The sequence below is a fragment of the Mercenaria mercenaria genome, chromosome 9 (assembly GCF_021730395.1).
Source record: "Mercenaria mercenaria strain notata chromosome 9, MADL_Memer_1, whole genome shotgun sequence".
Taxonomy (NCBI): Eukaryota; Metazoa; Mollusca; class Bivalvia; order Venerida; family Veneridae; genus Mercenaria; species Mercenaria mercenaria.
Window position 1 is genome coordinate 51,108,571 of NC_069369.1, and position 16,361 is coordinate 51,124,931.

At 33.2% G+C, this 16,361-nt stretch overlaps 1 protein-coding gene across 1 annotated transcript; it reads right to left on the reverse strand.

Moving 5' to 3' along the window:
- Nucleotides 1-68: 68 nt before the first annotated feature.
- LOC123547104 (uncharacterized) lies at nucleotides 69-15,798 on the reverse strand. The gene is made up of 5 exons (XM_053551390.1): nucleotides 15,233-15,798; nucleotides 13,559-13,738; nucleotides 11,334-11,501; nucleotides 11,011-11,178; nucleotides 69-6,966 (listed from the first exon to the last, which is right to left on the reverse strand). Exons 1-5 carry the CDS (start codon nucleotides 15,609-15,611, stop codon nucleotides 6,572-6,574), a joined length of 1,290 nt encoding a protein of 429 aa, XP_053407365.1. The 5' UTR covers nucleotides 15,612-15,798; the 3' UTR covers nucleotides 69-6,571.
- Between the last annotated feature and the right edge of the window lie 563 nt (nucleotides 15,799-16,361).

Consider the following 16,361-nt stretch of genomic DNA (forward strand, 5'->3'; position numbering starts at 1 on the left):
AAGAAAGGTCGGACAAGTCCTTTAACCGAAATAAGTTTATCAAATTAATGATTTAGCTGTCTATCTTGTCTGCCATGCCATACTTAGTGTATATACTCGCATGTCTGAGGTCTCGGAACTATAACACACCTCTGATGGTTGAGAATGTTCGTCTGCAGTATTGATGAAAAGGTCGTATATCCATCAACATTGCTTATCTCGAACGGTAGTTTTATCTAGCCTAGTTTTGAAAGCTTTGTTTCTATACAATAAAGGCATTTAATTAACATGGTAAAGGTTCACTACAAAAATGGTCTCAGGAGGCTTAGGATGTTGTGGAATGTACTTTTGCCTAGTTAGTTACCCCGAAGATCCTCCCAGAATTGAAATTGATATGTCACATAGCGCTCTCACCAGGATTCTAACTGGTCTGTTATATATAAAACCCTCTCACCTGATTCTAATTAATACATCTTTCCAGTACTTTTCTTTTAATGATTCTGATTAATCTTTCACATTCCGCTCTAATTAGGATATTCTAATTGACCTTTCACATTTAGCTCTCATCAGGAGTCTAATTGATCTTTCGCAATTCTCTCTTATCCGGATCCTAATTGATCTTTCACTTACTGCACTCATCAGGATTCTAATTGATCTTGATATACAACTCTCACCACGATTCAAAATGGAGCAGTGAGATACCGCCCTGGCCAAAATTTGAATGGAAACGATATAATGATGACAACTCTTGTATATCTACAGCCATCAAATTGGATATGTCCTCCTTCCTCAAGCATTTTACCTCAGATAGCTTATAAGAACAATTAAACGGCGTATATTTTAGTTAAAATATTTATTTGTATTAGAAACATCACAAAATAGATAAACATCATCATTGTGCAAGTCACGTAAGCATTTAATTCAGTATGTACAAGTCATACTAGCATATAAATCCGTATAATAAGTTCAAATCATATATATTCAACGTAATAAAAATTTCAAGTCACATTACTTTATAATATTAGCATTAGCATAATGTAAAAACTATTATCTAGTATCAATATGATACGAAGTATCATTGAAACAAGTTAGTTTCATTAGAATCAACATACTTTCCTTCTCTTATTTTTGTTCATTTTCAAGTCATGTTTTTATTTAAAGATAGATTTATCATTTTAATATTTTAGTGATTATCTAAATTCTTTGATACATGATATGTCCATGAGTAGTATTTAATAGTGCACCATACTTTTTTCAAATTGCTGTGGTATTTTTAGATAATTTTAAGTCCTATTTAAAGGAGTAGGTTTCATTTTCTAATAATGGTTTTAAATTATAGATAAATTTATCATTTAAATATTGTAGTGATGTCTAAAATCTGTGATACATGAAAAAGTCCATGTCTATTATTTAATAGTTCACCATACTTTTTCCAATTGCTGTGGTATTATTTAAAATTGTCTTCCTATGTCAAACTATTTTGTATTTAAAGGAACACAATGGAGATAAGAGATTCCACTCCTTTCTATATAATGTAGTTGACATATATCATTATCACATGTTTGTTTCTGCTTTCATGGATAATGTATTGTGATGCCATGTTTTATACATTTTATGCAGACATTCTTCTTCTTCTATGAAGTATTAGTTACAGGAGTTTTACAACATAAACTTGAAATATAAATAAATTATATTAATAAGAATCGACATACCATCAAGTACCAGTTACACGAGTTTTACAACATATACTTGAAATACACATGTATAAAAGAAATACGGTGCCGTGTTAGAAACCGGATATTGCCGGATATTGTGAGTTCGAAACAGCAAAAGTACAATACAACGATGTTGAAAAGTTGAAATAACGAAACTATGAGAATGAAAAGTCGAACCCATTTCGTACTTTCATCGTCGCAATTTAGATTTTTTAACATTGTGGTTTCGTTATATCGACTTATCAACATCGTTGTATTTCAGTGTTTTAGTAACTGCTTAATCCATCAATGTGTAATACATGTCATTGCGATAACTGGTTTTATTCTAAGCACAGGATCTTTTTGTGTCATATTTGTTATTTTATTCGGAAATATTTATTCTCACTCTTATTTTAAAATTACCAAAAAAGCATACCTTTAGACCCACATGAATACTTATATTTATTTATTTTCCAAGCAGTGGTATAGGAGAAGAAGTACATATCAAAGAATTTGATCAATTGAATGTCATGACTCCGCTGAAAATAACTCAATCAAAACATGACGTAACTATGCACAAGTACGCTTCACACTAATCACTAGTGAGGTGAGGTGAAATTGTTCAAAGAAAGTAGAGTAAAATATGACAAATCAAATGCCATAACTCTGCTAATACTCACTGAACCACACATGCCAGTGACAAGTATAACTTAATGTTTGATATTGACAACTCCTGTAAGGTTTGGTGGAAATTTGCCCAATAGTGCAAGAGAAGATGCCAAAATATCATAACGTTTGACTAATAAAGGGCCATAACACCAGGAAAAATCACTGAACCAAAATACGCCGATAATATACGTAATACGTAATAGCTATACGTACTTGCATGCAAAATTTTGACCAAGGTGTGACGCTGATACTATGGCGAGAACAATAGCTCGAGCTAACAATGGCAAATTGACGATATTAATTTCTAATTAAAAAATAGAAACATTATTAAAGACAAACAAACCTTAAATGAAAAAAAAAAAAAAAAAAAAAAAAAAAAAAAAAACAAACAAACAAACAAACAAAAAAAACAAGCATGAACGATATAGTCAATTATTTGATATTATCTATTATAAAGTATACGCAGGCCATAAACCGTATTTCGCTAAATATTAACATTATATTTTCTTGTAGGATGTTCACAGTCACACAGATGATTCAATGGATTGTCCAAATGACTTGTCATAAATTTTTGTATTATTGCTATTTCTTACCTTAAAAGTGGTAAAAGTGCTGGAATAGATTAACTTATTCCTGAAATATTTATTGAATGCAAAACCATTTTAGCACTAGTGTTATGTAAACTGTTTAATCATATTTTTTGATACAGGTGCGTATTCCGAATCTGTATGCAAGGGTGTCATTGTGCCCAAAAAGGATGATCCAAATGATGTGAATAATTATAGGGGCATCACTCTCACTAGTGTATTTTTAGAACTGTTATCAATATTGTTAATATTATATAAACAAACTATTACACAGTGACACCCAGTCCATGAAATAGTCATATATACCATTCAGTTAGTTGCTAGGGATCTGCAAAACGAGTTTTATGAAAGTGTGCTTTTAAAAGAAAACAAGTTCACAGCTGATCGTACGAACAAGAATGTTTACAACAATTAGAAACTAATTTGAAAATTGAAGTTTTAAATTTGTCCTATTGTATCAAATTAGAAATCTAACTTCTAGAATTATGAATAAAAAGTATAAATTTATACATAGAAGTAAAATCTATATTTCTAACTTTTTCAGAAAGATAGATATAAACATATTGGAAAATAAGACCCACCATAAATGTCACCACAAAGCCGATAACAATTTAGCTATCGATTTGCCAGAAACAACAACAACAAACAAACAAAAAAAAAAAACAACAGAAAAAAACATGCAAGCAATGAACAAATTTGAATGGCTCAATTTGTATAATACTTACAGAGATAAGTGAGAACGGTGATGAACAAAAATAAGTTTGTCAACCAGTCGTAACCTTACAGTGAATTGATGGACTAATCAAAATACGTTTATCACGATATTCTCAACAAGCACATTACTATGACTGGAATGATTTTTCTATTATCAAAAGATCAGGAGCTCGATATTATAACAGTTTGTTTGATAATCAAACTTACATTGATCGAAATTATTGTTTTTCAAGAAGTCTAATTTTAAATAAAAGCATTTAATTTTGAGCCAACTCAAAGGTCGCAAATTCATATTTTTCAAAAGCTGAATTTCGACGTGATATTAAGTTAACAGCCTCTTCGGAGATTGAACGTCAAATATTGAACTAGTATAGAATGTCTAGCCAGCTCGAAAATTGAACTTCAAATTCAGTAAGGGTGAATTTCGATGTAGTATTGAATTTCGGGCCTCTTCAAGAACATATTTAGGAGTTAAAAATCTAGCACTGTACTGCATGTTGCACAATATCGAATATCGCGAACTTTTCCAAGAAGATTAATGAATTGCTTCTGGTATATTTTGAGTCTGCTCGAACCTTCAAAACAATCTAATTCAAAGATGTTGCATTGAATTTAATTTCGCAGCTAATGAAAGATTTTAAAATCTAGAACAGCATTTCTAGCTAGCACAAATATAGAAATTCCAGTTTAAATTTCAAAATTTGAATATCGAGCTAGTAGTAAGTTTAAAGCCAGCTTGAAAATCTAAACAAAAATATAATCTGACCTAGAATTTCAGGCAAGCTCGAACATTATATCTTAAATTTGCAAGAGGGGCTTCCTTGGCAGCGTGGTTATGGTCGCCGACTTTACTTGCCCCTCACCGATCTGGGTTCAAACCTCACTAGGGGCTTTGGTTTAAACATATTTTATTTCCCAATATGTACATTTCAAATGATTATTTACATACATAAATTCTGGATTGGACTGGAAGCCAGTAGGCTTATTGAAGTCCTCTCCATGCTAGGGGCTTTGAATTTTTCATGCGAAGCAGCCATCCAGCTTGCTTACGGAAGGTCTGTGGTTTTTACCCAGGTACCCGTCCGTGATGAAATAATGCACTGAGGGGCACATATGACCTATAATTGTGCCGGTGCGATATTTACACCAACAAGCTGAATTTTTATTTGGCATTTGAATTTCGGATTTTCAAAATGTTGGTCATCTAGCTGACACCGATAAGAAATTCATGCTAGCTGGAAATATAAAAATATGTAGATCATTTTCACAATTTGGTGCTCTATTAATTTGAATTTCGATCTTCTGACGAGTCCAAAATAATGCCGCCTAAATAGTAAATTTCGGTGTAAGTTTGAATTTCAATCTTCAAACAGGTCAAAATTAATTTCAAGCTCGGATTCGGTTTTGTGGATTTCAATGTACAGTCAGGCTAAAAGTTCAGTGCTGGCTATAATATAATATGGAAAATTTGTGTAATGAACGTCGGGTAGCTCCAAATTCTATGCAACTCAATTTTTATCCCAATCTTTAAGTAGTTTAAAATCGACTATTGTCAATAATCAAAATCAGATTATGGAGCCTGTATTAATTTCTATATAAAAACCCGAAAAGTTTTAGAGTTAAGCGGGTGAGAAGAAATCAGAGTTCGCCGTTAAGAGAACGCAAGTTCGTTAAGAATTGATGGAAATATACGATAATGTTCGAGTCTTGTCGATAACGAAACAAAATCCTATACGCATTCATAAAACGCTTCAAAAATCAAAAATTCTTCCTTTAAAAATTGTAGTAAATACGAAACATTTTGAATATAGAAAACTCGATGGGTATAATTCTCCCACTTGTGTACCACACATGAATATCACAATCCGTAGCGATTTTATATTTGTTCAAACCATGTTTTGCTTTTCTCTTTCAAATTTATTGCAGAAAAAGCACACTTTTTATAAAGTCTAAATATTTGACTTCGTACAAAAACTGAACTAACAGCTTGCGTGCCCAATATGTATTGAGCATGTTTCAAGCTTTTCCAGGATTTATGCGTTACCTGGTCATTGTATCTACAGAATCAAACTGATTTTGGCATAAAAACGATAGTCTATATACTTGCAATTATCAATGGACTGATGCAGTCATATATACCCACAGTTAATGGACCATCTACTAAAAGTATAAAGGGTATTTTGTCTTAAAGACGATTTAGAACCATTCTGTTTCCTATCATATTGCCGCCAACATGTATAATGTATATGGTATTGTAATATTGTTATTATGAGTCAAACGCTGAAGATTAGTCTGTTTGTTTTTTATTTGGTTTAAGGTCACAACGACACACTTTTAGGCAATATTGCGAATTTCCAGCTTTTGATGACCGCTGAAGACGCCAAGCGGCCATTCGGACATAATTGTAGGCAACAGCAGGCACCTTAGTAGAATCACGGAACTTCCGCTAGCCAGACAGATAGTTTCCCTCCAACAAAGAATTCTACACATTAAGCGAGTTTTCGAAACCAAAACGGTGAGGCGCAAGTGACTCTAACTCAGCGACATTAAATACTCGGCCAAGGAGACACCAAATAATTAATGTTATGAAAAGTAATTATAAACTTTAACTTAAGTGTTACAGTTAAAGAAAAAAAGTATTTTTACCGAATAGTGGGCTAGGAGATATAATCAGTTTTTATGACACCGTCTGCGTCGTGGTAAAATGTGGCGTTTACGGACGATGAAAAAACGAAACATTGTGTGCATCATTCGAATCAATTTGCAAAAATTATCATACAGAAGTTTTAGCTGTTATCCTAATTACTGCATTGATTGTTTAAACGGTACTCCGTTAATTGTCCATTCCCTGTAAACCAATACTGTCAAACATGATGTTCTTTGGATATCTTTGGCTCAGCTCTGGCTTTCCTGAAAAAAAGTTCCCTTTTACGTTTTGTGAATTAGGATGCCCGAGAAGGAATTCCAATCGTTGCCGTTTGCAAACAAATGCTGACTTGTTATCCAGACTCTCTGGTCTTTTAGCACGGACACAACGGCGCTGAATGATGTACATTTACCATCAGAAGCTTCTGATGGTGTTCTGTATTCTCCGCTTGCAAAAGACTTTCCTTCAATTGTTAGGGTGTAGTCTGCATCCTCTCCTACCACTGTACAAATTTGCCCGTTGAACTGATAAAGTCCACTAAATGGAGCAGTAAAAATTCCATCTGTTTGATTGTAAGCTTCCCCTTCATTGAGTAATATACTAGTAAATATTACAGTGTGGCTTCCGGTAGTTCCTTTGGCAGAGGACTGATATACATTAAATGCAACGCGAGTTTCTGAAATTACAACAATAACAGAATGAATGAACTGCCACCACAATTCATTAATTTAAGCAGGTTATATCAGTAAATAAAATAAAATTTATATAGTTTTCTCTTAAGGATGTACGAGCGTTTATTTCAGGATATCCGCCATTTTGAAAAATGTTTCTTCAAATATTGCTTTCTAACAAAAGTTTTTCCAAAAATTAATGCTAAATAATTAAAATATGGCTAATAATGTACCATTTGACTAAGTATATTATGCTTTTAGCGAAAAAAATAATTTCACCCTTATATTTGGCTGGCATTTGCCTAAAATTGACGCAAGATTTACAATGGGGTAGGGGTAGGTAATTTCAAATATCTATTAAAGTAAATCAGGTTTGGTTTTGATATTTTTCTGACTGATACATATAATGTTAAGCTATAAACAAAATAAAAGTTTTCAAGATAGCACTTTATATTAGCTACAAAATATAAATTAAAACAAAAAGAACAAAAATATCAAAATTCACCATTTTTTAACAGTTTTTTCTTAATAAATCTCTTAAATGCACGGTGACCCCAACTTTTTTTCTTTCCATTTGGAAGATTTTTGTGTGTCATTAATGCTGTAAAGTATTTTGAAAATCTTAACGTCAAAATTTTTTTGTAGATCTAAATACGTTTTTTTTTCAATTGAAAATAACGTGGGTGGGGTAATTATGTCAACATGTAAAAATTAAAGAGATTTGTTAGTGACATTTATGCTTATATAATAATGACATCACCATATATTCATATTAACCGGTAAGACCTGAAATCCCTATAAGAATAAGTAGGATATTATATGTTTTATAAAGTACCAACATTTTTTTCAATTTTACAAAATTTCAGAAATGCGTAAACAGTGGGTGAAGAAAATACCATATAAAATTAAAACGAGTTCGGTGACCTATATTTTTTCTGCTCTTGTTTGTCTTAGAAACTAATGTTCTTCAAGCTCACAGGGTATGAACAATTTCTTAACGTTAGAAAAAATTCGCTTATACATCTTTTAAGAACAAATAAATATGTTGTCTTAGGGAAGCAAAATTGGAATGACAGGACTGATTTCTTATTTGTACAGAAGAAATTTTGACATAATACGTTTATAGACGAATATACATTTGTAGTAAGCACATTTAACATTATCCTTTGGCTCTCGGACGAGTATCACATCAGAAATTCACTTATCCACCGACCTCACCCAATATTAGTAGACTTTATAGTCTTGTAGTATCTGAGCCTTTATATAATTTGTGCATTAACATTAATTTCATTTATTGCTTGTTGTATTTCATTATTGATGCTTATTTGACAACAAAGATACAGCTGTTGTTATAAGTTTCAGGATGCGTAGAAGCAACGTGTGATGGTCGTTATCATGGAACTTAAATTATGGTACGACGACGGCATGAAATAGGCGCGAACCTGCTACATTTCATTTATTTGGTGCAGATGAGGATATATAGTGATGCCATTAGCAGTCGCTGAAGAATGCATATATACTTTACCTATTGACAGTGCGCGTTGCAGGGTAGAAAATTGTAGCCAACTGTTGGTCGGATCGTCATTTGTCCCATAGTTTATAGTTAGTCTCAGCTATGGCTAACCAAGGGAGATCACTTAGTCGTTATCTATTTTAGTTTTAGGGCTTTGATGGATTACTTCCCTGGATCTTGGTTCACTAAGGTGAAGTAACCGGAGTTTGGAGGAATTTCCATCTAGACTCTTCAAATTCAATGGTAACAACTAGAGGCCAGGCGTCGATCGATCAGCTATGCTTGAAGGTAATCTCTAATTTTTGGTAGAGATTTTAGGGCGTGTTTATGATTTTAGCGATCATAACAGTTATTTTAATGTGCGTCTATAATTATAGCGATCATAGACTCAAGCGTTTATGGCTATTGCGATCATAAACAAATATGTGCAATGTTGCGCGTTTATGGCCATGGCGACCATAAACACAATGAGTGAGATGTACAGATGGGCATATTTCATGTGCATCTATGCTGCGTTTATGGTTATTGCGATTATAAACAAATATGTGCAGTGCTGCTCGTTTAAGGCCATTGCGATCATAAACACATTGAGTGCAAGGTATAGATGGGCGTTTTCCATGTTCGTCTATGATTATGGCGATCATAGACTGATGCGTTTATTATTACTGCGATCATAAACAAATATGTTCAATGTTGCGCGTTTATGGCCTTTGCGACCATAAACACAACGAGTGCAATGTATAGATGGGCATGACCTTTCGATCTTCAGTTGGCTTTGATTTTCATACATCTCTACTTCGCAAAATTTGAAAACCGAGAGAGATGTCTGCGATCACATTTTCCCACACATATTTTGTTTGTTCACTCGAATCCAATGTTCTCGGATCAAATTCTAAAATCGAACTTAAAAATGTATAATTTGCAAAACCAAAAGTATATTAAATATGAAGTAAGAAGTCATGAAGCAATACTATTTAAGTAGTTTTTATATACGGAATCCGTATAGTATTAAGTACAGCTGAATTCCTTTTATTTCACATTACATGTCTATTGCGTGACAAGCGCTTTTGTGTGCGTTGCATAATTCATTACAGGTACAAACTTATTTTAAAGTAAACAAGACTATTTTCATGCAATAAAAGTTCGCTAGCGGGAGGGGCATTTGCTATATTTGCTGTCATAGAAACCACATTTTATTTTGAAATTTAATTGAAAAACCCGAATTGTCTTTAATCTTCGAATCATTTAATATTTAAAAGTTAGGTTTTATTGGAACATAATCTTGAACTCCCAACCTGAACAAAATAAGTTTATGAGTGACTGATGTTCAGATAAAGAGACAAACAGATGGATAAATGGACCAAATAAAATAATCTGTACATTCTGCATATTAATTTCTGTCTATATTCAAGGTTTCATTAAAAATATTTTGTACTTTTTATGTTATGACAGAACCTACCATTTGTGACTGACAGAAGGACAGCCATGTAAACGAACGGAGAAGATAAAATAATGTGCATATTTTACACATTGTCTTCTAACTATTTACCATTTTTATGAAAAATATTTTGTACTTTTATGTTACTCAGAATCCACTTTTTATCATATATTTGTACAATTTGTTGCCGTAGCAAATACATTAATTTTGTTGCCACAAAAAGCAACAACAAAGGATGTGCAAATTCTAAATATTGCCATTCATCAATATTCCAAGTTTCATGTTGCAATATCTTGTACTTTTAAACTATCGCAAGATCCCACTTTGTGTGACTGACGGATTGATGGAAGGACTCGGGGCAAACCATAAGGGAGACCGGTAATCGACTAGTAAAAATTTCTTAGGACATTTTCCCATAAAATGTACAAGCACTTGTCAAACCGTTTTCAATATCGAAATATTTTAGATTACTTTGGAGGCAAATCTTAAAACATTTGAACCGTGTTCTTTTTGTACTTCAACCATTAGCGTCTCATGTCAAAATTTAAGTGACAAGTTATCTTTTGACATGTTTGTGTTAATTTCTAAGGTTTGTAAGTGTCAAAGACGATGTTGCTACATGAAACCATTTAAGCTTCATAATGTATGATCAGTCCGATACATCACTTTTTATATTTGACAAGTGCAATGAATACAGCCAGCGTTGGTTAAACCAACCAACGGCCGCTCCATACATATTTATTGTATAACACGGATTTGTTTATTTTTGATATGTCACAGTGTGACCTTTACAGATGTTAAATGACGTTAGCGTATTTACCTACATTAGTCAGCCAAGAAACATTACATACAACTAAGCAAACCCACAAGAACTGGAAATATCAGTCTATTAAATATTTTTATCAAAGTTCCTATACACTGTTTCAACGAATTACATGTGTTTTTTTTGTATATCAAGATCAAACGATGGAATGGCTTGATTGACAGGATGACATATGTGATCAAATAAAATAAAAAAGCCAAATTTGTGATTCTCATACAGTCACAATATGTTTCTTTAAAGAAAGTCTCATGTTATGTTTGAGATAAGAATTATACCTTTGCATGGGTTCCTTCCACAAATCTCCACTTGCGTGTTTTCCCCTTCGCAAAAATCTCCAAATAGAGAAGGCCTAGGATTAGTACAAGTTCTGAATCTTGATTTAAGACCAACATTGCATGAGGCACTGCAACTTCCCCAGCTTCTCCAAGCTGACCAACCTCCGTCTGTAATATCATAATTTAGTTTTTATACGAATATAACAGTATTCCAATAAACGACGACTGTGTCCTGCTTGTGTCATAAGAAAAAAGATTCAAGATTTTACATGAATTTTCAAGTTAAAGAAAGTCTCATGTTATGTTTGAGATAAGAGTTATACCATTGCATGGGTTCCTGCCACAAATCTCCACTTGCGTGTTTTCCCCTTCGCAAAAATCTCCGAACAGAGAAGGCCTAGGATTAGTACAAGTTCTGAATCTTGTTTTACGACCAACGTTGCATGAGGCACTGCAACTTCCCCAACTACCCCAAGCTGACCATCCTCCGTCTGTAATATCATAATTTAGTTTTTATACGAATATAACAGTGTTCAAATAAAAGATGACTGTGTGCTTCTTGTCTCATAAGAAAAAAGATTCGAGATTTTACATAAATTTTCAAGTTTAAACCTACAATGACAAGTGTTTGATATACATTTACATGAAAATTTGAACAGGCGACTTCTTAAACGAAAACTGAAAGAGAAAACATAACGTTTTCTATCTACCCCCATAGCCATCACTGTATTATGAAAGCAGTAAACTATCTCTTAATGATTTTTTTTTCATGAAACAGGCAGTGGCAGAGGCACCTGCTTTTATAAATATGAATAAATTGACATGTGTTTAACTTTTATTATAGCTTTCTATTTTTCATCAGATTATTGTCGCTAATAAATTATAAAACAAAATTCATTCCACTTAGGTATAAGTAAATCAAACGGAATTAGTGCACTTAATTGCTTATATCAGAATTTTGTTTGGTAATATAAATGATCTGCTGAGTATGTCAGGGATCATTTTTTGTTCGCTTAAACTCTTGTTTGGCTTGCGTTTTGCAATTTGTTGTATTTGTTAACAAAATAAAACGTTATTAAATGTGAGACTTAGTAATCATGTTATCAAAGTTCCGCTACTAACACCCGAACGAGTTTTATATGAAAACCTGCGTTTGTAGCTGTGACATCATATTCACTGAAAATATGAACCATTGCATCTGATCTGACCAAATAGTCATGAATATGCTCGCGAATAACCAACAAATAAACAAATACCTTTTTCCTATTTCAAACCGAAAGTATGTTTTCCGACTGCTTAAGGATCCGTCGCGCATCTTCGGAATTTTTCGGAAGAATGCTCCGAAACGAGGCTATAATTTATAGATAGACATGCCCCAACTGTATAACGTGATGTTTACAAACATAACTACAAATAGATTGAAATGAAACTTTGGGAATTAACTGATCAAAATGTAAATAATTCTTGTCTGCATACCAATTACAGCCCTCCCGCTTTGCTCAGTAGGTAGAGCGTTGGTCTACGGATAGCGGGATCGCGAGTTCGATCCTCGGGCGGGGCGTATGTTCTCCGTGACTATTTGATAAACGAGATAGTGTCTAAAATCATTAGTCCTCCACCTCTGATTCATGTGGGAAAGTGGCAGTTACTTGCGGAGAACAGGTTTGTACTGGTACAGAATCCAGGAACACTGGTAAGGTTAACTGCCTGCCGTTACATGACTGAAATACTGTTGAAAAACGGCGTTAAACCCAAAACAAACAAACAAACAAACAAACAAACAAAGCATACCAATTACAAATTAGCTCAGTGGCAAAGCATACTGATTATGTCCATAAGATATCTTGCCGTGTTGGTTCGAAACTCACGGCAGGTAATTTTCTTTTTATTTTTGCCTAAAAATGATTAATTTTGTTCCACTATGACACAACGACAGAGAAATATCTGAGGCCGATATGGCAATGTGATATTAGTTAAATGCATGTGCTAAACATATAAATAGAAATTGAATAATGAACATATGTTTTATAAAGACATATTTGCACATAGAACCCATAAAAAAGAATACGGGAACAGAATTGAAAACGGAAATGAAAAACAAAACAGTTAAAATGAAACAAATACAGTAACTGATATTTACTTTTCAAGTATTGCACAAGCAATATGAAGTTATTATATCTATTATCATAAAATGCACGCGTCCTTGAGTTTGCGCGGGAATCACGTTATCATTTGGGATTACTACGTAATTTTAAAGGATATTCGTTTCAATGAATTCTGAAATCACGTGATCCCGAAGAATTTTCGACCGATTACGGAAACGCATTAAACACAAAAGTAGGACAAAAAGACCACCCATGTCAGTCTAAGAAAATACAAAAATAATCATTCGTATCTTTGCACATGTTTTGACTTCAATGGAATATTGAATATGTGTAGTCTTTTATAAGATGTGTGTTTTTTATTTGTCTTTTTAGCACCTTTAAGAGATTGTTTGTTTCTTAAATTGTCAGTATAATTTTCTACTTTAAGATGCTGAAATTCGTACTTGTGCACGATCCAGACATGCATAATCTATGTTCATTGTCTAGGCCAAGGCACTGACGTCCATTTCCTAATGGGACAGGATTAGAACAGTTGCGATGGCGTCTTTGTATTCCTACATCACATGTAGTTGAGCAGGCTTCCCATAATGACCAGCCACTCCAGGTCCCATCCACTGCCTCGGCTGTATACAGAAATTAATGTTTTTATTTTAGTGTGGAAGATAAGAAAACTTATCTTAAAAGAAGCTATGAAGTTTGATTCAGTTTAATCGTTGGTTAAAATATGATAAAATCATGTGCTATATGCTTATAAAGTTGACCTTGCTTACTAAAATTATTTTCAAGTGTTTTCCTTATGACCGATTTATGAAAATAATTTTAGTAAGCAAGACAAACTTTATAAGCATATAGCATATGATTTTATCATATTTTAACCAAGGCTAAAACTGAATCAAAAAGATCAATCATTAAAGATAAACCCACAGATAACAATGAGATGTATCACGTTTCACCCTTTATCGATCTTTTCGGTAACTCTTGAGCTTTATAAGTCAGCAACGATCGAATAAGATAATGCATATTAAAAATAATGAAGGTTGCTTTGTGCCACTTATATCATGTTATTGACAATAAACTGTATGTGAAATAGTAAAATTATATGTAATATTTCTCATTTTCCTGTTATTTACATAACTGTGTTACAAATACAAGTAGAGATCTAACTGAAAAATGAAATGATAGAAAAATTTATAGCTATTTAAACATGACTGGAGAAATGATAAGCTTCAGATGAACAACATGTAACATTTCTTGCTGCTGTTCATAAAATGCAACATGAAATGCAGTAATATCCTAAAGTGTTTACTGTCACTGCAGCTTGTCATCTTTAAAGCACCTTTTAAAGGTTTGTTTAACTTCAAAAAATCAACACAACAAGAACAAAAAAAAAAAAAAAAAAAAAAAAAAAAAAAAAAAAATAAACAAGAAAGAAAGAAAAAGTAAACAAAACACTTGATTACTCTATATTAATCTTAATTTATATTCGTTATATTCGTTCCGTTTGGTGCTGACTGAGATCCTAGATCAATTTCGATTCAAACAAATACAAATTTAGTCCAAATTCATCAATGCATATGCCATAATAACGTTGTGTTATATGAACTCATATGAATGATATACTGTTTACCTGATATATCAAAGCTGCTATTTTGACAATCCGAGGAATAGTTTAAAATGTACGTTTGTAGCATCAAATATTCTACATCGAGTAACACTTCTCTTTATACTTAAAACATATTTTGGTTTTTGTTTGTATTTAATTTTTCTTCTGTCTATATATCTGATACGCGGTGTCTCGACTTTATGTAGAGGACGTTTGTCATCAATAATATGAGCCGTGCCATGGGAAAACCAACATAGTGGGTGTGCGACCAGCATGGATCCAGACCAGCCTGCGCATCCGCGCAGTCTGGTCAGGCTCCATGCTGTTCGCTTTTAAAGCCTATTGGAATTGGAGAAACTGTTAGCGAACAGCATGGATCCTGACCAGACTGCGCGGATGCGCAGGCTGGTCGCACACCCACTATGTTGGTTTTCCCATGGCACGGCTCATATATTTTTTCTTTTGTTACAAAATAATAAGACAGATGCTATTTTGATAAAAAAAATACACTTGCCTCTCTCTTGTGCAGTAGAGGAGATCACTAAAGAAACACTGCTTAAGATAACACCCGTCATCGAAAGTATAAGAAGCACAGCTTTCTGCTTTGTATCTGATTCAGTCATGCAGACATATTGTGCAGCCTTGACCTTGTGTTCCTGCTTTGGTCCTATTTTAAGTGACTCATAATTTTCTCCCGGTCCTGAATTAGTTTTGTCCAAAACTGGTTGAACAATGCGTAAGTTTTCATATATTTCTTTGTTCGGTGTAATTGTTTCATAGAATTCAATGTCAATCGGTTCTTCCAAATTACATTGTTTACGGTCTTTCATTTCAGAAACAGTCTCTTCAATGTTTTCTATGTATTTAGTTTTCTTCAACTTTGTAACATCCATGGTTATGAATATATTTTACGTTCCACAAATACATGTATGCGTAAAAATGATCTTAATATTTTAACATTACTGTTAAATGAAATGTACTGAAAATCCAGCAATTTGTAATTTAATCTTGTAATTTGATACTTCCTTCAATATGTATTGATTTTAAGCTTAAAGGAGGATTGAAGAAGAATGCAATGTATGTACTAAAATAGGACGTTTTAAACAATGTCATTTTTAACGTTTAAAGATTTGTGTTCAAAATTCGGTTGATGACTTAAATACATTCATTATGATATACTTGTTGTTCAAGTGTAAATAAAGCCTATAAATATAATGCAAAGATAATAACCTTTTAATGACATACGCATCTACACCTATAAATATTATGTAAATATCATAAATATGTTTAATAGCTTGAATGGGATTGACAATAGCGAAGTAAATGAAAAAAAAAATAGTGCAACAACACACACTGAATTACGTCACGCACCCGATATGAAATTCAGGCGTCAGTGTATCGAAAAATATTGACGTTTCCGGTACCAGTGTAACTTAACGGGGAATAGAAACGAGTATGTAATAAATATTTATATATCACCAAATTTATATAGTCCCATTTTCATGATAAACACGTTCAAATGCACTTTACATAGCGCAAAGGCAGTCACTCAGGCGCTAAATGCACCATTTACTAGTAAAGGCACAGAGCGATCTGACCAGAGTGAGACAAAGCCTTCAGAGATGCCTGTCCGGCTCACTTAG